Genomic DNA, 25,338 nt, shown 5'->3' on the forward strand with positions numbered 1-25,338 from the left:
TTTTTCTCACTCTTGGCCTCTTTTTTATTAACTGTTCTTACAAATGGAATATATATATATATATATATATATATATATATATATATATATATGCACATCACACTCTGCTTTCTAAACTTACAATGAAGAGGTTGATTTTTTTAAAAAAAGAATTACTTATTTTTTATTTATGAGTACACTGTAGCTGTCTTCAGACACACCAGAAGAGGGCCATCGGATCCAATTACAGATGGTTGTGAGCTACCATGTGGTTGCTGAGAATTGAACTCAGGACCTCTAGAAGAGCAGTCGGTGCTCTTAACCACTGAGTCATCTCTCCAGCCCAAGAGGTTGCTATTTTATAGCATAAAAAGTTTTCTTACCATCATTATTTTTATCTATATGCTATTCAAATAAAAATATCATATTAGTGGACATTTAGTGTATTCCCAATATTTGAGCATTATAAACTATGTTCCCACAATAGACTTGCATGTAAGACATTTCACAAAAAGTATAAATATGTGGAACACTTAACTTCTCAGAAGTAGGATTGCTATTCAGTACATATACTCATTTGAAATTTAACAGAAGCAGCCAAATTGTATCCCATTTATGAAACTAATTTGCCGACTATCTGTACGTATTGATCTATGCCCATTTCCTGTACCTTTGGCAATAGTTTCCATGATAGCCAAACCTCTTTCTTTTAATGGCTCTAGATTTTGAGTCTAGTCTTTCCTATGTAGTTTTTCTAAATTATATTCACACACCTTTTATTTTTTATTTAAGTTTTTTGGTCCATTGGGACTTTATAAGGTGCATATTAAATCCAACTTAATCTATCAGTTGCCACGTTTCGCCCACTGATTTGAGATGTCACATTGCAAATCCCCACATGTGTTTGGATACACTTCTAGACTCACCCTGCATTCTGTATTAGCATCAGTCTGGATTCCTGAAGCGTCTTGGAACATTTGCTAAGCTGCCTTACTGCTAACTGGACTCTTCTCTTTCAGATTTCCCTGGCAATTTTTTAGTGTTCATTTTATATTAAAATCGAACAATTTCCTATTCTTACCTTTACTGTCTACCTAAAGGAAAAACTGCTATTATCTGAGTTGAAGTTTGTGATATTGCTTAGGGAAAGTAGTTTCTGCCCTGACTCCCTTCAGTGACGAACTATCACCGTAGTCAAGCCAAATAAACCCTTTCCTTCCCAAGTTGCCTTATTCACGGTGTCTCATCACAGCAGTAGTGACCCTGACTAGGACGCCTGGCACAGGAGGTCAGGCGAACTGGGAAAAAAGGAGCCAGCTTGGGTTTTGTTGCTCTTTGAGATGGGAGCAGGGTGACTGGAGTTAAATGGGACAGACACTCACAGTAAGTTTTTGTTAATTCTTTATCAACCATCAGCAATTATTCTAGGTCCTAGTATCTAATAGAAATCAAGACAGGCAGAAAAGGTTATTTTTAGAGAACGTATATTCTAACAAAGGAAAAGGTAGGATTTGATTTACCTACAGCATATTTGTGCCTTTAAGAGAATGGAAAGGGGAGGGAGGAGGAGGCTCAGTTGGTAAAGTACCTGCCTCATGAGCACAATGTCCAGAACCTAGTAAAAAGAGTTGATGTGGAAGCATACACTTGTAATCCTAGTGAGGAGAAGGCAGAGGCAGGCGGGTCCCTAAGGCTTGCACTTAAGAGGTACAGACTTATATACCTTGACACACACACACACACACACACACACAGGCTTACACTTAAGAGGTACAGACTTATACACCTTCACACACACACACACACACACACACAGACAGAGAGATATATGAAGAGACAATAAAGAGAATCAGCAAGATGGCTCAGTGGGTAAAGAGGTTTGATTTGCAAACCTGATGACCTGAGTTCAGCTCCTGGAACCCACATGAGGTAAGAGAGAACTGACTCCACAAGGCCGTCCGTCCTCTGACCCTGCACACATGTTGTTGTGTGTGCCACGCCCCCCCCATACATGCACAATAGTGGTAACAAAGTCTTAAAAATTCTCAAGAAGAGAATGAAATGTCAGTTATCCAGCAACAAGGAATTGGCTAATAAATAATGTATGTTACTCTGCCCTAGGAATTATGAATGATGTTAATTGACATGAAGGAATATTCATGATGTGCTATTGATGAAAGCAGCACAATTCTGGAATGCAGTGTAGTGAATACAGAATGTGGAATACATTTGTACGAAGGGGGAAATGATTAGAGACTTACCCAGTTACCCCTCATTCAGTGATTACCGGGGCCATTTCTATACCAGGCAGTTTTGTTTGGTGGTAGAGAGACATGATCCCTGATTTGTTTTGTAAACTTTATTTTACGTGTATTAGCGTTATACCTTCATGTAATGTCTGTACAACACACATGTGCCTGGTATATGTCAGAAGTGGAGCCTGGATTCCCTGGAACTAGAGTCACCGATGCCTGCTAGCTTCCCTGTCAGAGCTGGGGACGGAACCTGGTGCCACTGCTCCTAACCACTGACGCCTCTGCCCCCTGATTAAATTTTGTCTGACCTTTTCAAAACTTTTTTTTTTTTTTTTTACAATGATCTTGATGTTATTTTTGTTGAAAGACAATTAAATTTAGAATTTATCCTCCCTGAGCCATTTATGTGATATAAATTTGTTTTCTGAATCATCATTGACTATACAAATGGAATGAGAGACACGCAGTTAAAAATGACAGTCCTTTCCTATGCCCCATCCAGATCTTATGCAAGGGACAAGGTGGCCCCAGGACACCAGTTTCCAAAGTGGTCAGAACTGGATTCTGCTTGGCAGGGAAGCAAGGAGTGTCCTGTTGCTGGGGCTTTGTATCTCTGGCTGTTTATAGTGTTTCAAGGAGGCGGGCCATCCTAGCCTGGTGTCAGTTTACATCTGCTGTATGTTACTTGACCCTTTTTATATTCCTGTTGAAGTTGCCTCTCCCGGAAATCTCTGTCATTCCATAAACCCCGCTGCCGCCTCTGCACACAGCTGACCCCCTGCGTTCGAAAACAGAATGTATTCTGGTTACATTTAAAGCAAGTTTTGGGACGAGTTCCTGGCCAAGGATTTGGCTCTAGTTATCTTTTCCCACAGATTAAAGGGGAGGGGCTGACGCAAAGCCTCAGTGTTGTTTTCTGTCTCTGTGCTTCTGACCTCCTGAACTCGGTCAGCCTTTGCTGTAACGAATTCATGATCCTCTCCTGGTCTCTAAATGCTGGATCTTCGCATATATCCTGAAGAACACACAAGCAAGCAAAATCCATCATTTTCTATTTTCTTTTTAAAAAATACTCCATGCTTCTTATAAATTATAATATAAAAATAAATGCATACTGATACAAAAGCCAAACCGGAACAACAGAAAATGACCCACATATAATCCCTTCCCTGTGAATAAGCCAGTATATTTTCTTTGTCCTTTCGGCTCCTGTGATTGCCTCTGCTTTTGCTCTAACATTTATATAGCCTGTTTAATAAATCTCAAACTCTGTCTGGGCCAATCCTTTTAAGCTATGAAGAATGTTATATCAGAATGACTTTGCCTTTCCTAACATCACGAAATGTCAGAATGCCAGTTTCAGGAACGCGTTGGTCAGCCCCAGTTCAAGGAAACTGCTGATCAAGTGGCCAATAAAATCAATTATCAGTGGACAAATCCCAGGTGGCATTTAAGTACCGAGAGCTCCTGGGGTCATTGATGGCTGTGACATTAGTGACCTATGGGAGGAAGAAGGGAAAAGGTCCCTCTGGGCCACATCATTCTGAACTGTTCTCTCCCAGCCTGGGAGGGAGACGGCCTGTGACCTTCGTGTGATCTTCACGGAAGCCCTCGTCCCGGATGCACTGTGTGCGGACGGACAGGCAAGCAGCCCAGACACATAGATCCTCTTTCACCACCAGCACCTCGGTTTTCTGTACGCTCCTTCTTGTCATCACTGCTCTCTGGTTAGCTGATCCTTTCCAGCCTAGATCTCCCCACTCTTAAGGTTTCCCTCAGTCTTTGCCTCGGCCTTCCAGGTAGCCCGGATAACTTGCACAAAGACGTAACGCAGTTCTGAAGATACGATCTTTTCTGGTCGATCTTCTATGTCTTCCGTGGTTGCTGCAGTCTGTATGCAGAAATTATTTAAGTGCTATATATCCTTATGTCTATTGACATCTCTGGTGGAAGATAAATAATGGAAGTTGTTTTGCCTTGTGACCCTCTCGACAGGGCTTTTCTTACCCACACTCCCAGCATCCCCTGCTAAGTCGCCCTTTTCATTTTCTGTCTTTAATTTTATTATGTCTGTTTCCTGTCAGTACACTTGCACACGTCTGAATTTTCACCAGACCATCACAAAATGGTTTCTGTCTACAGTGAATTAGGAGTGGGCCGAGCACATGGTTTAGGGCACAAGGGGGCAGAGTGCATTAATCATGAATGAAATATTGAATGAATCTAGGTTCAGATGTTGTCTGACCTAGCTCAGAGCTCATTTATTGATCCTGCCACTTCTTTTGTATGTATTCTGGAACCCCACCCATGGTTTGAAAGGAACAGAATTCTCTGGGTATAATTAGGGAGAAGAAAGTTTTTCACTAGGTTTATAGTCAAGCTAAATAAGTTTTACAATGACATTTTTGATAAAATTAACCTAGATATATAAAAAGTACATTGAAACTGACTTTGTCACTTAGCTTGTAACAGACTTCAAAGGCAAAGAATAATGTCCTTTGAGGAGGTTGAATCGCTGGACTATTTGAATAGACCCTCCATCCTCCATTTTGGTGGGTCATTGGAGTATTAATAATGGATAGCTGCTGTGCTTGGCAGTCAGATATGTTATTCTTATCCATTTTTATTTCCCAAAGGAGCCTCTGGAAAAGGGCAAAGAGGGTAGATTTAAAACCACATTATTGGAATTCAATACCTTTCATCTTGTTTTGTATGTCTAGCGTTTGCCGAAGAGTGGTACTAATATGGAGAGTCAGCCAAGCATGGGGGCAGGCAGAATACCAAAATGGATTTTCTTCAGTAAGATATAAGCTGGATTCTGTGTTTTAATTTAGGTCTCAATGACCAACACTAAAATTTCCAGAAAAGATTCCCAATGTGTGTTTGTGTATTTTGATCATTTTGCTTTTCATTGGGTAAAGGGATAGACGAAAATCTACCAAGGCAGATTATTTAGGCTAATGAAAATAAATAAAAAAATTATGTAAGTAAATTACAAAAATATAAATAAAAATTATAAGTCAATTATAAAGTATAAATGTGCTAATTCTAAAAAAAGAAACCTGACAAACTGAAATTTTAGTCGTGTAAAGTGAACCACTGAAGGAATACTCAGTTCTCACATGCCTTTGTCCTTCCTGTGATCACACAAAAGCCCGAGAGGGGATGACTTGGAGCCCTAGAATGCTAGAGTGTCATGATCACTCTGTCAAGCCTTGGAATCCGTCCTCAGAAAAGTGTTTTCTCTTGGGGTTTTATCTGAAAACAGGGAAGAAACTGGCTACCTATCCAGCCACAGCCAAGGGGACAAGTAGTGCTTCCATCATGGCTTCCATCATGCACCCCTTTTATAGAACTCTTGTGACTTACTTTTTTCTCAGTTAAATTATATCTTGATCATCAGATGGCATTAAATGTGCTTTGGCACATTGTCTATATATTTAGTGGTTCCCAACCCCTTTGTGTCCTGCATATCAGGTATTTACATTATGATTCGCAACACTAGCAAAATTACAGCTATGAAGTAGCTGTGAAGTAGTTTTATGGTTGGGGTTCACCACAATGTGAGAAACCGTATTAAAGGGTCGCAGCATTAGGAAGGTGAGAGTCACTGCTCTAAAGCAATATTGTATTTATCAACTTGGATGTTATCACAGTTTATAGTGATAGAGAAAAACACTAACAACTCAAGGACCAGAAGAGAGGTGGACTGGACCTGTTGATAGATCCACAGGTTGAGAACTGCTGCCCTAGAGGAAATTCCTAGGAATGAATTACTACATCACTAGAGAAAATGGGAATTTTCCAAAAGGCTAACTGAGGCTTGCTTTCCAAGCATTCCTATGTGAAAGAGAGATTAACATTGTAGATTCTGGAGTGACAGTTTTCTCATGTACAAGATCCTAACCATGGCCTCTAAAATTAGATCCTCGTAGATCTCTGATCCTTCAAAGGTTCATTTCCTATTCTAGTCTCTCAAAAAAAAAAAAAATCTCTTAGCAGCCTGTGTCCATTGTATCAGTTCCCAGTAGGCATGTCGTGGGTGTATAGAAATCAACCCCACAGCTAGTTGCTGTGGATGTCTGTGTGGAGGAGGAAGACACAGAAACACATCTTTAGAAGTTGTGCCACAGCCTTAGTGGTCTAAATATATAAAGCACATCTGAAACGAGGCTGGCTTGGCCAAGGTTATGACTTGAGTCAGCAAAGACATCCCAAACAGAACTTTCATCTTTTTTTATTTCTTTTTTTAGAGAGAAAAATTTATGCCTAAGCCCAGAGCTTGCATTTATAAATGAATCTTTATAACTAGAAATACTGCTAAGAGCCTTTTAAAAGAGTTGATAGGAACTTTCCAAGTCAAGTAAGACAAATATAAATAATTAATAGGAATTGATAGCCCTCCCTCCCCACAAGGGAAATCTGAAATGATTTCGGTGAGGGTAGGTGATACAGTCAGATAGACAGGAGCCTCTGAGGAATAGGTGTATTTGTGTTGCTAATGCAGAGAACTGGAGGGTGGAATAATGTCTCAAACTCACCAGGCCAGCCAAAGGCAAACAACCCAAATGGGACATTAACTCTGGGTGGTGCATTGCACTTTTGGCACTTATTCTGAACGGACTGTAGATCCTTCCCCTCCAACTGCTGCTCTGAACCTACACTGTTACCTGCCAAGTGAGCTGTTGAAGGGACCTCACAGCGTATCCCCTACAGAGGTGACCCATGTTCATCATTGGGTGGCCCTAAGCTGTAAACAGTCACAGCTCCATGGCCTTGCATTGCCGAGAATAAAAGATCACCACACCTGGGACACTCAAACCTCGGGTGACAGGTATTCTGTGTTGTTGATTACTGCCTTTGTCCTTTTGCTTATTCTATGAGAGGCTATGAAGGCTCAGTGGCTACAGAGGCAGGAAACTTCTCAGGGTATGCCTATGACCAAATGACTTCTTTCCTGGATGATTGCTGATCATGTGATTCTTGTCACATTTCATTGAAGGATTTTGAGGGGGCTGGAGAGATGGCTCAGCAGTTAAGAGCACTGACTGCTCTTCCAGAGGTCCTCAGTTCAATTCCCAGCAACTACATGGTGGCTTACAACTATCTATAACAGGATCTGGTTCCCTCTTCTGGTGTGTCTGGAGAGAGTGACAATGTATTTACATACATAAAATTAATAAATAAATCTTTTTTAAAAAGGGAAGGATTTTGAAGGTATTAATGAAACATATGAAACTTGAAACTTTTATTAAGTTATGTAAATTGTGACTCTACAGTGCAAGTTATTTCATCTCAAAGCCTTAATGAAATTGCCTAATGACACATTGTTCAGCATCAACATCTCTGTAGTTGAATGGTGCATGTAAAAACAGAGGAGAAAAATAGAGGTATATCAGGAAAACTTACAAGCCCCGTGTTCTCCTAGAAATCATCACAGTCATTTCAGTACTGACAAATAAAATTGTGACAAATTGTTTTCTGGGGCATAAAAACAAAGAATGAGAGTTCTCTGGGCACCTCTGGGTGATGTGGGTAGTGGGTTGTCTTTCCCAGTTCTAGGTGTCTGTCTGTTTCTATAGCTGCAGCAGCAGGTGTACACAAGGTTTCTGCTTCAGCGTCAGTCAGCCAAGACAGGTGACACATCTCTGGCTCCATGCTTTCTCGTGAGCCGCATGGAGAACACCAGCATCGTGGCTGCCAGTGTTCAAGAAAATGTACGCCCTTCCTCTTGCTTCTCAGCCCCTCTTCTCATAAACACAAAAGAGGATTCATCGGCCCAAGCCTTTCAGTGTGGGTGCACCTCAAAGAGTAACCAACTAGCCCTTATTTTTAAGGGTACTCCCTTGGGTTTGTGAAGTATCATATCTTCTTCAGGTGAATTGAATTCTGCAAACATCTTTTGGACATTGTTCATCTGTGTGGCAAGGTCCTGTTGGTGTGTCCTTACAGACCTAAAGACAAATAGAGTAGGTTTCCTGCCTCTGGGAAGACAGGCTGGTTAGGGAACTGTGTGAGTTGGAGCTAATTATAACAGCAACATCCTTTCTGGGGGCGATTTTATTGCTGTCATCATGTTCATGTAATTCTACCAGTAAAAATGATAGCCATTGTATGCAGATTTATACCATGTTAGTCATAAATGCCCTCTCCCATCCTTCTTACCTATATCCGTTATAGTTGTTCTCAATGACGAAGAACAAAGACACTAGAAAGAGTATTTGGTGGAAAAAAAAGAAGGCTCCAGCCACATATGTTGCAGAGGATGACCTTGTGAGACATCATTGGGAGAGAGGCCCTTGGTCCTGGGAAGGCTCAATGTTCCAGTGTAGGGGAATGCCAGGGTGTGGAAGCAGGAGTTGGTGGGTTGCTGAGCAGGGGTGGAGGGATGGAATAGGGGGTTTTCGGAGGGGAAACCAGGAAAGGGGATAACATTTGAAATGTAAATAAAGGACATATCTTTAAAAAAGAAAGAAAGAAAAAGGAAAGTGATTTATATTCCTGGTTTGGAAGACTTTTCCTTTTAAAAGAGGGCTGTGTCTCTAAGGTCACTAACTACCCGGAAGATTAAGTCGAGTGGGTACTGGGCAACATGAACATAATGTCGTCCATGTCTTTTTGTCCTGCCAGTGATCCTGACGGTCACAGGGATGGCTGTATGGTGGGAGGAGAGTGTCACTTTCCTGTGTTAGTACAACCAGTTCTGAGGGAAAATATCGTGTGTGTCAATACGTTTGAAGATTCAAGGTTTGAAGATTCCACTCACTTCTGAAGCAGCCCTCTTTATCCTCTGTACTCTCCAGAACATAGTGTAGGAGCTCTGAACCAGTTAGCCAAAGAAGTCGCTGCTGGTCCACACAGTGCCATGACCTTAAGGGCTCTGCTTGCTTTCTTTCTTTCTTTCTTTCTTTCTTTCTTTCTTTCTTTCTTTCTTTCTTTCTTTCTTTCTTTCTTTTTTTTTTTTGCCTAGAACTGAAAGGATTGTGTGATCAAAAACCAAACTTCTATGTTTATTTTTGCTGTGGCGATGAACTTTTACTATTTTTAACTGATTAGATAGCAGAAGTTACTTCCTTGGCTCATTGTCCTGCAAGTTTTGAACTGTCTTTTTATAATTATGGGTTGAACTGGGGACAATTTGAGTATCTTTTTTAAAACATTGTTGTTCAAAGGGTATTTTTAAACCATCCTCAGTTTGTTATTTTTAGAGACATCTGTTAATCTAATCATCCCAGTGAGCCTTCTGGACAGCAACTTTTCTCAGAGGGAAAGGTTTAAATGGATGAAATCCACATAGAACCAAGGGAGCTTCTAAACCAAGAAAGCAATGGGTAATATTGAAAAATAAACCTGAATTGTTTTATCTACTAGAATTAATTTTTTAATTGTCAGTTTGTGAAAGTGAAGTTTATAATGTTTCCAGTCACAAATTAATTGGTAGCCACCAACTATATAAGGAGAACCATAGGATGTACCTACCCTCTAGTTAGGAAGAACATTCACAGAGTGAAATAAGTCTTCTGAGACTGAAGCTAGCTTGCTACATTCTGTTGGTGATAAAAACCATCATGCTGTATGAAAGAGTATCCTGTTGTCAAACGATATTCTAAGAAGTCAGATGCAGTAGCTCATTTATCTCTACATACACGATAGTGGCACACGATAACTTTCCAGGCAAACGTCTAAAAGCTTGTCTTGATCACTTCAACAAATTTCCTGTATTCTTCTACCTTTACAATCCCACGGTCCTCTCTGTTCCTAGACATGGCTACCAAGGGGTAGGAGGTGTTTTAAAAGCAACGTCTGAATCTGAAGCCTTGAGCCTGTGTAGGTTAGTAGATCTTTTATTATCTCCTAGTTTTAGGGGATCATTCATGCCAAGGTCCCATTGTTCCAAGGTGAAATACTTGGAAATACAAGAGAGGAATCTGGAAGTCAGATAACAAAGATCTACACCAGAGAAGAGGCTGAAACAAGCAGAAATGCAAGTAAGACTCAGCTGCAAGCAGGGACCATGGGGCGATGTCAGACTAAGGCCATGAGGATGTCCAGACTCAGCCTTCCCTGCTGAAGAATGAGTGGTGTGCTCTATGGTCTCTTGTGTAGGTGGTGGGATGGAATCTCTGTCTTTTACATATATCTTCTTCAGAATCTTCATTCATCTTCTGACCCTTCCCCCTCTAAATTCAGTCTCCTGCCAACCAGCACTTTTCTCTCTCTCAAAACAGCATAGTTGGGTTACTATAATTCCCTATGAATTTTTTCTCCTATCTGAGCTTAATTAGTCATTGTCATGCTAAGTGTTTAAAAGTTCTACCTGTGACATGAAATATTGTGTCTCCCAGTAATACTCTCAGTGACAGATAAAAATATTTTGTGTGTGTGTGTGTGTGTGTGTGTGTGTGTGTGTGTGTGTGTGTGTTTGGTTTTTTTCAAGACAGGGTTTCTCTGTATAGCCCTGGCTGTCCTGGAACTCACTTTGTAGACCAGGCTGGCCTTGAACTCAGAAATCTGCCTGCCTCTGTCTCCCAAATGCTGGGATTAAAGGTGTGCACCACCACCACCCGGCGTGTGTTTGTTCTTAAGATGGATGAATGCATAGATAGATTAAAAATCTGATTGTGAAGGGATTATTTTTTTATCCTAAAAAAGGATTTTCTTATTTCTTATTTAGTTTCCTCTGGGTAGCAAATGTGTGTTTACCAAGAGGTTTAGTCATGGGAGCTGAAGCCAGTTTCTAGTTGCCATCTGCTTCAGTCACATGGGCAGTTGAGTCTAGACTCATTTCCTACGTGGATCAGTTAGGTTGGCCAAGTGCCCCAGATTGTGCTTCCAATTCACCTTGTTAAAGACGGACCTACAGGGCCTCCAGCAGTCAGTTCTCCTGGAGCTTTTAAAATACAAACAGTTCCTGCAGGGAGGCAGTCATTCAGCTAATTACTTTTTGAAGTCTCTAATCCCCTAGATTCGATTGCATTAAATTAGCACACTACCCACAATCTTCAGCTTCTTTTATATAAATTTCCAGCAAACAGGCAATTGTTAAGCTAAGTATTAGATCTCTAAACTAATTACTCTGTAAATAGTTGTTTAATATCTGTGCAGAATGATGGAGGAAAGCACATTTTCTATCACTAGAGAGTTCAGAATTACTTATTTTTTTCTTCAATCAAATCTTTGATTAGGTGCTCAAAACAAAGTCCAAGCTTGGAAAAGTAGGTATGTACACATACATGCACACACACATGCAAATGCGCACATGCATACACACACTTGCATGTGCAAACACATACACAAAGCTTTTTATTCTACAGTTTGTGTGTTCATATGGTTTTGGTCAGGTTAGGCAACTGGTGGTAAAATAGAAGGCACGAAATAAGTTATAGATTCCAGGAAGTTGCATCTTGCTCTGCATTACTTAGTTTTAGAATTTTAATCAGGGGGGCTGGAGAGATGGCTCAGTGGTTAAGAGCACTGACTACTCTTCCAGAGGTCCCGAGTTCAATTCCCAGCAACCACATGGTGGCTCACAACCATCCATAATGAGATCTGATGCCCTCTTCTGGTGTGTCTGAAGACAGCTACAGTGTACTCATATAAATAAAATAAATAAATCTTTAAAAAAAAAAAAAGAATTTTAATCAGGGTTGCATGTGCACATTGCCAGAATATTGATCAGGGGAGGTGGGCACTTGAGGGGAAGGCGATTTCTTTTCCCTTCGGAGTTCATCAGCTTCTTTGGGAATTGTACCAGTTTCCTTTCCTTCTCTAGATATGCAGGAGGATGGTTGACTGGCACCAGCAATGCTTGGTGCCCCTTTAAGAATTGTTTCTCCTCGATAGTTGCCTAGGAATCTTGTCCCATCGCCTGGCTGACTACATTCCTACATTCACTATGAAGGAGTCAAGTCATGTGTCAGAGGAATGGGTGGCATGGATTTGGGCATGTGGTGCCATAGCTATATATAACCTATTGTGCTGGGTGCTGGGAATGGGTGAGAAATTCCTTTTAGTCTATTCTGAGCAAGTGGCACAGGGCTATTCCAGCTATGGTTGATTGAGTCTGTAGGTTCTTTTTTTTCCTACTCCATACTATTTGCAAAAATAACCAAACACCGTGGGAAGGTCAGGGGACTATTCTCTGACCAGCAAATCGGAAGGGGAGCTAGAAGTTTAAAGTCTTCTTATTCTGGAGCAAGTGTGGGGTTTGGAGTTTTCTAGAAGTGAGTTATGCGTTATGAGGTGTGATATGTGTGCTGACATTAGTGCTCTCATGAAGGAAGGAGGGTTGCAGGAGCCAGGATGCCCTCTTCTTTTCTTACCTAATTTGGACTTGGCCAGGTCTGTCACAGGACTGGTGCATTATGGGTGCACTGTATCAGAAACCATAGACTGACATGTCTGTGTGTCTCTATGTAAGAATTCACTCAATAATAGCAAACCGGCTACACCATTTCATTGGCTGAAAATTGCCAAGTAGTCCTTGTTTTCTTGGATAGCTGGCCATTGGCAAGCATGGGCTCTTTTGTCACAATCTTAATTACAGATACTCACTTTTAGATCACATGGTTTATATGACATAATAATTATATCTAAGAGTAGTTGCAGAATGGCTACCAAAAGCTCACAGAAGCTGCAACAGAGGTCAAGTCCTTCAGAGGAAGGAGGCAGAGGGAGAAAGTAGGAAGAGCTTCGCAAAGAGTCACTGTGCAGGCAGATGTGGGGCAACCACAAAGGCAAGCCAGTGTTGCAGAGTTAAGCCAGGTCTCAGGATTGAGTCAAGGTGCGGCACAGGCTGCCAGGCAAGATGAAGTACATGCATCCCACAGAGGTGCTGCCATGAAACCAAAGAGCAGATGGGCTGATGGTGGCACTTTGAGCTGGTCATCAGCGGTAGGGACAGAGCTAAGCTGAAGCCCCGGGTGCTCAGGAGGTCTCTAGCTGTCTGTCCTTTCGTGCTCACAGTGAGGAGTCAGAAGACAGGTTGGTGGAGACCAAAGCCACAGCAATGTTAGGGGCTCCTCTGTAGGGGCTACAGAGAAAGGTGTTGTAATCTTCGTTAGTCTGTTTTGTTTGATGTGATTTTAATACACCCACGTACTCATCTGGTCCCAGTATACATTGCTAAAGTTTATAAAAGCATGCTTTTAGGAGTTGGCCTGAGTTTTATGGGACACGCTGGATGGGCAGTGTGGCGTTTGTGTGCCCAAGGTGCAGAGTCATCCTCAATTTCACTCAAAACAGAGCCAAATGTTGATGGCACATTGGAGTCACCTAGGGAAAACCACAGTCTAAAATTGCTATTTTACATAGTTTTGGAGTAACAGAGTGAGATATCAACATGATAGGTGTGTTTTAAATGATTATAATGATATTGTAACGAAACCAAAGTCCTTTGGCATGTGTTTTAGTCAGAGTTTGTATTCCTAAACAAAACATCATGACCAAGAAGCTAGCTGGGGAGGAAAGGGTTTATTCAGATTACACTTCCAAATTGTTGTTTATCACCAAAGGAAGACAGGACTGGAACTCACACAGGGCAGGAGGAACCTGATACAGAGGCCATGGAGGGATGTTACTTACTGGCTTGCTTCCCCTGGCTTGCTCAGCTTGCTTTCTTATAGAACCCAGGGCGACAAGCCCGGGGATGGCACCACCCACCATGGGCCCTCCCACCCTTGTTCACTAATTGAGAAAATGCCTTATAGATGGATCTCATGGAGGCATTTCCTCAAGGAAGGCTCCTTTCTCTGTGATAATTCCAGCTGTGTCAAGTTGACACACAAAACGAGCCAGTGCAGCATGTCAATACAGTACCTTGTCTAGCTAGCTTAGAGATCCCTTCAGCAGGTGATAACTGGACAGTAGGCAAGTGTTCATTGGCTTCCGTCTGACTTTACATACATAAACAATAGTACTTGAGATGACAATTGTATTGTCTAGGCTGGTAACAAAGCCATTTTCTCTTCTAGATATTTGAAGTGTTCTGCATCCGTAGGCTCAAGGAGACAGAGAGAGGCTAATATATAAAAACCAGGAGTATGAGAATTTGGGAACCCTGTCAAGAGAGGGGCTGGAATGTTAGCCACAGACGCTGGGCTAGGAGAGAAGAGGAGGAGGGTCAGAGCTTGGGGGTGTGGAAGAATATTCGAAATGGGAATAAAATATCTGGAAAAAGCGGAGGCGGTGGCCTGAGAGACCTAGTGATGTTGCACAGATGGGGTGATGACAGGGTTCAGAACAGAGCTGTGGCAGAGAGATGTGTCAGTGGAATAGGCCGGAGGCCTGGATGTTATGAAATAAAGGGAGTCTGAGGTGCATCAGAATGAACGTGAGCATGACTTAAGATGGTGGTATGGTTGGTATGAAGTGGGGAAAACATGAACCAGACGCATCTGTCAGTGTAACGTGGTTTAAGTTCTTTTGAAAAATTCAATTGAAATTCAACATGTCCATGAAATCAGAAGGTTATCTTCCTGGTGTGGAAAGTTATGATACTGATAGCAGGACTCAGAACTCAAATGCTTCTCTGAAAATTTTACCTTTATTAAGCTCCCCAATTTTAATAATCAATGACACAACAAAACCTGACAGACAGAGCACTTGTATGTCACATATCTACTATTTTGATTAACAACTTCTTAAAGTGACCAAGTAAATGATCATTCATGGGCTTCGTGTGCCTGCCCTCTGACAGCCACGGACACCGAGAACTTGTGAATCAACTGTCACATCAGATATAAAATCTACCCTCCTAAGAGTATGTGTGAGGGTGACTGACATTTTGAGTTAGTGATTTTTTTTTTTTTTTTTAAGATTTTTGGTTCTTTTTTCCCCTTTGCATCTCAGAAGTAGTTCTGCTTGACATCGAGGGTTGGAAATTTAGATTCTCACTCTGATTTTGAGTATTAAATAGTGTCGATTGGAGAATGACCATTGCCCCTTACGCTGACAGTTCCATAGCTAATTGAGAATGGCTGGGGATTCCTGTGAAATACATTCTAGCCTTTCTCAGTCCTAGACTGATGTGTCTATTCTGAAATGTGTGCTCAGTATAGCTTACCGCTGTCATTTAGAGCAGCTGCCGGGTCCTTCTCTAGATCCCAAACGAATGAAAAACAAGAGTCAGAACGGCCCCTCAGTGGAGCCTTTAGTTAGAATACTTCAAGGAACAGGAACATTTGTGTGTGTGTGTGTGTGTGTGTGTGTGTGTGTAAACGGGCCAGTATTCAGGACTATTGCTGTAACGACGTAATAGAACAAACGAGGCCAGATGTCTAAAACATGCTGTGGCTGCCCTTGTGCTTGGCGAGTGACCTTTCGTAACCCCTCCTCCCCAGCATAAGGCTAAGTTGCCCCCACACGTGCTCTCATACACTTGCTTTCCTTTGCTGCAGGACATTTGCGAGGATATTTCCGACCACGTGGAGCAGATCCATGCCCTCCTCGAGACGGAGTTCTCCCTCAAGCTGCTGTCCTACTCGGTCAACGTCATTGTAGACATCCACGCAGTGCAGCTGCTCTGGCACCAGCTCCGCGTATCCGTGCTGGTCCTCCGAGAGCGCATCCTACAAGGTCTGCAGGACGCCAATGGCAACTACACCAGGCAGACTGACATTCTGCAAGCGTTCTCTGAAGAAACAACAGAGGTGAGTGGCCTTTGGCAGCAGGTCATCCTTTGTCAGGTGTTTCCATTAGAAAACGTTTTCAGTTTAGAGATGCGAGGGTTAGGTTTGTGTAGGGAAGTAAGCAGCCTTTATCTAGGATCTCGGCAGAGTGAGTAGAAGCTAAACGCTTGTAGTATGAAGCGGGCTTTTGACATAAGTTTGTATAGATGTCATCCATAGATGTTAGCACTTCCTGATTTTGTGTCTCTTCCTCAATTATTTAAAACACATTTGTTTAACACTATGTTCAGGTACTAGGAATGTTATCAAAACCTCATTTCTAGGGGGCAGAAAGATGGCTCACTCAGCAATTAAGAGCACTGAGTACTCTTCCAGAGAGAGGTTCAATTTCCAACCCTCTCATGAGAGCTCACGACTACCTGTAACTCCAGTGCCCAGTGGGTACCAGGCATGCATGTAGTATACAGACATCCACACAGGCAAAACATTCATACACATAAAATACCCACTACCTCTGAAAACCCATCATTTCATTGTGAGGAGATTTAAATCTAGTAGGGGATAGAAAGTAATTAAGACATGCTAAGGCCAAACTCTGATAAGTCTACAAAATGCAGTAGGATGTCAGGGAGAGAAACCGTGGGCTGATAATATGGTATTTGTCTTCATGTTTCTGTGGCTCTTTACACTTAGTTCAGTTCTTTGCTATTACTTTTTTGGAAATCACACTCTTCAAATTTATAAAGCTCTTGTATGTGTGAGATTAAGAAGCTTCTAAACAAGTGTTGGAGAATTCATTAATTGATTAGTGTTCCAATGACTGTTTAACTATCAGCCCCATGAAACAAAGCTGTGCCTATTTTTATAAATGATATACTCTTACTGATTTTTTTTTTGTTTATTCAAAATAAAGATGCGGTTGTAGCAAGTCTGTGTGGGGTTTAGAAGACGGTGGGAATCAAGATCTGCCTTGTTATCCTCTAAGCTTGCCAGTCTCTGCTTGCAGCCAGCATTCCTTGCTGTTGTGACTGGGGCTGTGGGGTAAGACTGGGGGCCATGTGAGGTGAGACTGGGGGCCATGTTGGCTTTCAGATGCCATTGCTCTCCAAGCCCCAGAGGCTCTTGGGTGTGGCGTTCATGGTTACTGGAGGCTACAGGTTCCAGATGACCACCGTTCCTATAAATCCTGAGCGTACATGCTGATGGAAATCAGACTTGTCTACATTCTAAAGGGGGTCTTTCTTTAGACCTGCCCTTGTCTGCTGCTGGAAGGGACATGAAAATTAAGTTAGTCCATTGCCAGTTCTTTGTTATACAACAGTGTTCTGGGACTTATTCTTGTCATTGTATGGATTATATTTTGCCTTTGAACTTATAGCATTCATAAAGTAGAAACAAAAAAAAAAACAGGGAAAGGCTATTGGCTAGTTGGTAATAGCTATTTTTTCTTTGACGACGTCATAAATTTATATCACGTTGTATCCGTTCTGATTCTTACAGATTTACTTTGAAGCAGTTCGGCACATTTTTATATTTGAGGCTGGTTTTAGAATTGTTGCAGAGAGACAAAAATATGCCATGTGAAGAAGAGTAGAGGCACAGTGGCCATCCAGGCACTGCTTTGTGGTGTCTTCTGTGAGTCAGGTTCTGCCTGCTCTGAGCCTTTGCAAACTTTTTCTGTTCCCAATTGTTTGTGACTCTCGTGCTCCTCAGGGTGAGCTGACAGGGTCTTAGCTTTATTTGATTTTTGCCTGCATACCAGAACTGGGAAAGGGCAGGAAAGTCGGATAAAAGTCTCAGAATACATTTGGTGATGGAAGGTGTGCAGAAAGAAAATGAAATGGAAAAACTTTACAAGCTAAGATGAAATGCTGATAATGAGCAGGAAAGCCTGACTGAGAAGAGCATGCTCTAGAGCTCTAACAGCCCTCAGGACCAACAGTCCTGTGTGTACCTCTGCGATCTAAAGGTGGGAAAACCACCACATACTCATCCCTTGGTCTCATAGCTGTGTGAGGCTTATGACTTCAGGGAGCTTGTTTGTTTTTCTTAAAATTGCCTCTGCAAGGTCAGCAGTGTATAGCATTACACCGAGCAATGAGCTGACACGTACCAGACCATTAGTTCAATCCCCAACATGACCCCTCTTCTCCCACCTAAAACCCACTGCATGGTGAAAACCTTCATTGGTTTTATTGTTCTACTGTTATTCAACCTCCCTCACCTCTGCCTCCAGCAGGGTTTAAATCCAAGGTGTTGAACACTCTGGGCTTGTACTCTACCACTGGACTATACTCCCTATCCCAAGACTATACTGTTTCTGCTTGGTGAATCTATTTTTTTCCCCCTAAGGGATAGAGTTTTTCCATATTTAAAAATCTAATAGTTATAATGTAAATGCTTTTGAGTATGGTTTTTTAAAAAAATCAAAACAGTAACTAGAGATCCCAAAAGTATTACAAAAATCAGTCGTACTCTATTCTCTGAGATGCAGTCATTTATTTATCTAATGTATAGTTTTAACAGATATGTCCAACACTTATTGTGCATCCGCTGTTCAAGAGTTTGAAGACAAATATGCTCCTGGCCCTCCCTGTTTGTACAAAGGCAGGTAGCTGACTCTTTCAACATCTAGTTATAGCCTGAGCTCTGAAATTGATTCATTATATCAACACCTTCCTTTAGTACTTTTTAAACCTCATGGAAGTAGGACCGTAATGATTATGAGAACAATAGAAATATTGTATAAATTTCTACTAGTTGCTAATTTAAAAGGTCTTAGGGACTGGCTTAAGAATATAACCATCATTTATAATAGCTTTTTAATTAGCTATTAATTTTATTAATTCTTTGATAATTTCATACAACACATTTTGATCATATTTAACTCCCATTTCTCACCTAATTCCTACCAGAGCCACATCCCCTACCTTTCTCCTCTCACTTTCTTGTCTTCTTTCTCCCTTAAAAAAAAAAACCAAACCATCAAGTCCAACCTGTGCTGCATAAATCCTCCCGGATGTGGGGCCATCTGCTTGAGCATGCTCAATCGGAGGGTCATACCATTAAAGAAAAGTGACTTTCTTTTCTCTCCCGGAAGCCATCACCTGTCAATAGCTTCCCAGCTAGATGTGAGCCTTGCTGGAGTAGCGCCTGACCTTGCGCAGATGCTGTGTTGCCTCCACAGCTGCTCTGAGCTCACAAGTGCAGTGTTCCTGTCATCTCTATAAGATGACATTTTCCTTTAGTCTTCCCTGACTGCTGGCTCTTACAGTCTTCCTGCCCTTCTCTCCAGCAACCGTCCCTGAACCTCAGAAAGGTGGGGATATAGATCTCCCATTTATCTGTGCTGGGGTCGCCAGGACTCCTCTGACCGACAACTTGGGTAGACGCATCCCATATCTAGCACTGGGCCTGTTATTGAGCATCCTATATTTCCTGGGAGGAGCATTGTTCTCTGTGTAGGGAAACTCCAATTAAACTTTTTAATATGACTATATAAATAGTATCTTTATAGAAGAGAAACTCCTAAGTAATGACCAACTAAATCAAACACTTAAAAAAAAAATCTCCTTTTAGATTGGGAATCGCACTATTATTCTCTTAAAAATTACAAGCTTGTCTCACTCATGCCTGGGTGGTTTGGGGTTCTGACTTTGTCATTTAATGAGATTTTCCCAGGCATGAAGCCTTGAAGTCACACAACTACACTTAGCTCAGTTTCCACTGAGGTCAGAGGTTAGTCTTCCTCTCTGCTCAGGGCACATTGGTGCTAGAGGCCGCTTATGCCTTCCTCCTCAGTATACGCCATTGCCAGAAGGTAATGCAGCCGGCACCAAGGGCGAGCATCCACTGAACAGGTATCCATGTACCAGACTCTCTGTCTTGGTATTTTATTTCCTCCAAGCTACAACACGCATGTGGAGATCAGAGGACTAGTTTCAGGATTTGGCTTTCTTCTTCTTCCATGTGTGTTCTAGGGTTCATACTCGAATCGTCAGCCTTGGTGGCAAGCATATTTAGACACTGAGCTGTCTCGCTATTCACCATTTCCAGTTTGTAGATGGAAGAAACAGAGGCTAACTACATAAAGCTGCTGACCTGTAGTCATAGAGCTGATTAGTGTTAGAGCAAGGGCGTGACTCTGAAACTCGGTGAGTCTCATCGTTGTGTCAAGTACACACTCAGAGGAGGAAATGACCCATAGGCAGAGAGAGAGACTACAGAAATCACCATTACTCATTCATTCGTTCAATAGATGTATCTTTGAGTGTCACCAGGCTCTTCCAAGGCCTGGGCTGGCCCTTAGTTGCGAGGCCACAGTGACTTACTTTCTTCCTACTGCTATAATTTAAACGAGGACAATAGAGCAGATCTCAGAAGAAAGTGGTGAGGATTAAATGGAGAAGTATAACAATCAGACCCCCACACACACACACTTTGAGACGAGGGAGCCCAGGCTTAGGAAAAGTCGGTTACCACAATTACTTGTACAATATCATCTGGGTAGTATAGAATAAGAGTGTTGGGGTTGGAAGTAGATACAAGAGGAGAAGGAATCGCTGAAGGGAGAGAGCATTCCAGAGACAGAATGAATACACAAATAATAAAATCTCATGGAAGTCATGGGTAGGTCCAATCTCGGGACGACCTGGCTGAAGGGACGTCGTGGGTCTAGCAATTGGAATGGGGGGCTGGGGCTTGGGGGTTGGGGTTGGTGCCTTCACTCCCAACCCCTTGCGAAGAAAACGAGGGTCACTTTTGCCTCCTTTCCTTCATGTGCCAAGGGTCTTGACCAGGCTATCAGCCAACTTGGTTAGAAGAATCCAGATTTTACCCTATAGAAATCTCCCAGTTTGTCATATGATATACGAACTACATTAGTAATGAGATGAAAGCCTCAATTACACAATTAAAGAATAAAAACAAAACCTTATAATGCACCAAAGAAAACTAGGAATGCTTTTGAAACTATTAACGTAGTCTGTTTTAAAAGAAAAGATAGGACCGGAAGTTTGGGGTTGATCTCGACCATCTCTAAGGCTCTATGCCCAAGTTAAAGTTTGAATACTTAAAAGATGAATGGTGTATATAAAGCGATGTAGTAATTGGCTATGTGCCTTTTGACAGGTCAGGCCAGAGCGACTGAAATTGGTTCAGATTTCATGTGGAATGCAGTTAGGTGCGTGTGCTCAATGTTATGCTCACTGAAACCATTACCATTGTGTGTTTCAGGGCCGGCTTGACTCCCTCACAGAAGTGGACGACTCAGGGCAGTTAACTATCAAATGTTCTCAGAATTACTTGTCTCTGGATTGTGGGATTACTGCATTTGAACTTTCCGACTACAGTCCAAGTGAGGATCTGCTTGGTGGCCTGGGCGACATGACCACTAGCCAGGCCAAAACTAAATCATTTGACTCTTGGAGCTACAGCGAGATGGAAAAGGAGTTCCCAGAGCTCATCCGAAGCGTTGGGCTGCTTACAGTGGCCACTGAGCCTGTCCCTTCCAGCTGCGGAGTAGCCAATGAGGACTCATCTCAAGTGTCCCTTTCAGAGGACCACAAAGGTGGACATGAGGAAGACGGCGCTCCTGAACCTGGAGAGCAGCTGGGCTCAACACTGGGGACATCTTCCTTAGGGGACACACTGACAAACGCTGCTGAACACCCTCCGGAGACAGGAAACCAAGACTCTACTTCCTCTCCGCAGCTTGGTGTGAAAAAATCCCAGCCTGGTCCTTGTGAAATGATGACTCCCAAGAGATCCATCCGCGATTGCTTTAATTATAACGAGGACTCTCCCACGCAGCCCACATTGCCCAAAAGAGGGCTATTTCTAAAAGAAACGCTTAAGAACGAGCGGAGAGGCAGTGATGGGAAGGGGCAGGTGGTTGACCTGAAGCCTGAACTGAGCAGAAGCACCCCTTCCCTGGTGGACCCCCCTGACAGATCAAAGCTCTGCCTAGTGTTGCAGTCTTCCTACCCTAGCAGCCCTTCTGCTGCCAGCCAGTCCTATGAATGTTTGCACAAGGTGGGGATCGGCAATCTTGAAAACATAGTCAGAAGTCACATTAAAGAAATTTCTTCCAGTTTGGGAAGGCTTACTGACTGCCATAAAGAGAAACTGCGACTGAAAAAGCCCCACAAGACCTTGGCCGAGGTACCCCTGTGCAAAATACCTAAACGGGGAACTGGTTCAGGAAAGCAATCCGAGAACACCAGGAGCTCAGCAGTGCCGACCATGGTGTCGCCTGGAGCTCCCAAAGCCACAGCGAGACCGGCAACAGAGTCTGCGTCTACAACCTCAGGGGACGCGTGCCATCAGAGAAATCGGAGTGGAAAATTGCCAGCGCAGACGAAGGCCTCCAGCTCATCTCCTTGTAGTCACAGCAGTGAGTCCTCTCTTGGCTCAGACAACACCAAATCCCCACTTCCTCTTCTTTCAAAAAGCCAAAAAGGTTCCCCACCTGCTCCATGTCACGACACACAGAACGGTCAGGTGGTGGAGGCCTGGTACGGCTCTGATGAGTACCTAGCGCTGCCGTCTCACCTCAGACAGACGGAGGTGTTAGCTCTGAAACTGGAGAACCTAACCAAGCTTCTACCCCAGAAACCCCGAGGAGAGACTATCCAGGATATCGATGACTGGGAACTGTCTGAGATGAATTCAGATTCTGAAATCTATCCAGCATACCACATCAAGAAAAAACACACAAGGCTAGGCACGGTCTCTCCAAGCTCATCCAGCGACATCGCCTCATCTCTCGGCGAAAGCATTGAATCTGGGCCCCTGAGTGACATTCTTTCTGATGAGGACTTATGTATGCCCCTCTCCGGCACGAAAAAGTTCATGGAGGAGAAATCAGAGAGACCTTCATCCTCTGAGAAGAATGAGAGCCATTCTGCTACAAAGTCAGCCTTAATTCAGAAACTAATGCAGGACATTCAGCACCAAGACAACTATGAAGCCATCTGGGAAAGAATTGAGGTAAGGTTAGTTTTAACCTAGTGATTAATTGTCTGGGGTTTAAAAATAATTCCAGGGAAGTATTTACCTCCTTCCCACTCCTTATCAAATATGTTAAGTATTCAATTAAACTTTAAATTTTTTAAAGGAAGACATGGAAAAACAATTCTATCTATCCCAGCAGCCTTGACTGCTGTAGAATCCTGTTGCTCCTACTCAAGCTGAACAGGGTACCTGATGAACGGGCCATTGCTGGGAAACAGCTTACAACAGTCATGGCGCACACATGGGATGCACATCCAGTGCAGACACCGGGGTGGGGCATCACAGTTACCTTCAGCACCTCTAAATCTCCCTCCTTAGCCCTAGAGTGACTCTCATTCTCTAGAAGCTTCTGTTGAAAAGACCACTCATTTCCAGCTTACGAGTCATCCCTGTTTTCTCCCCTCTTCTTCCTTTCGGGGACCTCTGGCTTATTTCTAACCCATCTCTCACACGCACTACTTGGGGGGTCTGGGAGAAGAGATTTGATTTGGGGTAAATCTGTACTTTTGGATGTGATAGGACCTTTGAAGACAGACATCAGGACCCCATAATATACTTATGGTTTTATTCCCCATAGGCATCTGGACAAAGATTCACTGTCTCTAGAACTCTGTTGGAAATAGATCTAGATAATTTTATCATTATTTCTTTCCACTAGAATAAATTTGTCCATACCTTGCATAATGTGTATAGCACTTTACTATGTATAAAAATCTTCCAGATGCATGTTTAAGCCCAATTCTGCCACTATGCAAGGAGGGCTATCTACGCCATGAAGTATTCCTCTATACTGATAGGAACAGAGGTTTGGTGAGCCCAAGTTAGTTTTACAAGCTAACTAACTAGGTTGACAGACATATCAAGTAGATGATACTTTTGCTTGGAAAGCTAAGATGCAGATCTGTATCTTTTGATTCCTCATCATTTTTACTGTTGCAGTGTTAGAAAGAATTCTCCTGCAGGGAGATTTTAATGGGGGAGGAAAACAAGATTTGGTAGAGAATATCACTGTAACCCCTGGGTCTGCTCAGGAACTTCTCTTGTCTTTTTATGGATGTTCGTTGATGAACATTATCAGGCTAGGCACTGTTACAGTACAGCGCATATGGACAGAATAACCTTTTAAATGAAAAGTCAAGTCCATAAAATAAAATTAGCATAAATATATAATAGTTATGTTTTAAATAATTGTCACCATACATCAAGTATTTAGGTATCTGGTCCTCATCACAATCCTGGCATTAATTTCAAGTGGGGTTAATTAATTGGTGATAAAAATATAGATGAGGAGACAGAGGCTGAGAGGCACCAGGCAATCTGCTCTGGCGCTAACACCACTGACTTGATCAAATTCCCAGAGTTGTAAGTCCAAAGTTAGGACTTGAATGCAGAGCCAGCCTTACCTGAGCAGTGTGCACCACGGCTCCCAGACTAGCTAAAAGAGCCTATGGCGGCCTTGGTGAGAACCAGCATGGAGTCAACTTTAGGGGCTGCTGTGCAGCAGAGCAGGAAGTGGGGTAGTGTCAAAGAAGTGAATGCAATCAAGCAAAGGATTCTAGGCCCTGCTCCGCCACCAAGGGCTCTGGGGCCATTTTCCCCGTTGTCACTCCCCAGTGTTCCCTCTGGTCCCTCTGAGCCTCACAAAGCAGAAGATAGAAGACATGCTAATGGCTGGTTCATAGGAGGGACTAGTAGACTGTGATGGGTGAGGGAACTCCCCAGGACAATACCTGCATAGGGTACCTAGCATCTCAGCTCACAGGAACCCTCAGATTCCCCTGTCACTCACCTTGGTGTCTTTACAATGATTTTATTGATAGGAAGGATTTCTTTGTAGTGTAGTTTTATTTTTGCTCCTTTGAAACCCATTTTTGTTTATTTTTGAGATTATAATTTAATTACACTTCTCCCTTTCTGTTATTCCCTCCAAACCCTCCCATAAACCCCTTCCCACTCTCCTTCATATCAACGGCCTCTTTTTTGCATACACACATGTGTGTGTGTGTGTATACATATATATTCCTAGATATAACCCATGGGTTGAGTCCATGTATTGTTTCTTGTATGGATGTGTGCAGGGCTGACTGGTACTGGGCAATCACTTGGTGTGCCCATCCCCTGGGAGGAGCTTCCACCCCCAGTATTACTCAGTTGCCTGTAGCTCTTTGTGTAGGGTTGAGGCCTCATGGGCTCCCCACCCCCACCTCCACCCCATTTAGAAACCCATCCTTTAAATAGACAGCATATTTACATAGTTTAGGAACTTTATTATACATTAGCTCTCCCTCACATCTCTGGACCCTGTCTTGGATTCTGATCTCAGGTAACTGTTGTTACTTACAGGCTTATGTCTTTTTTTTTTTTTTTTCCAGACAGGGTTTCTCTGTGTAGCTCTGACTGTCCTGGGACTCACTTTGTAGACCAGACTGGCCTCGAACTCAGAAATCCACCTGCCTCTGCCT

The 25,338-nt window shown here is 42.6% G+C and overlaps 1 protein-coding gene across 5 annotated transcripts in view; it reads left to right on the plus strand.

The window, feature by feature from the left end:
• Window positions 1-25,338, plus strand: part of Akap6 (A-kinase anchoring protein 6) — a 432,548-nt gene that overhangs the window by 160,460 nt on the left and 246,750 nt on the right. For all 5 annotated transcript variants that reach the window (XM_021201844.2, XM_029540880.1, XM_029540881.1 and 2 more), the window contains 2 exons: window positions 15,632-15,883; window positions 21,098-22,852. In XM_021201844.2, coding sequence (XP_021057503.1) covers window positions 15,632-15,883; window positions 21,098-22,852 — 2,007 coding nt within the window. The remainder of the gene's footprint in view (window positions 1-15,631; window positions 15,884-21,097; window positions 22,853-25,338) is intronic.

The sequence above is a fragment of the Mus pahari genome, chromosome 7 (assembly GCF_900095145.1).
Source record: "Mus pahari chromosome 7, PAHARI_EIJ_v1.1, whole genome shotgun sequence".
Lineage (NCBI taxonomy): Eukaryota > Metazoa > Chordata > Mammalia > Rodentia > Muridae > Mus > Mus pahari.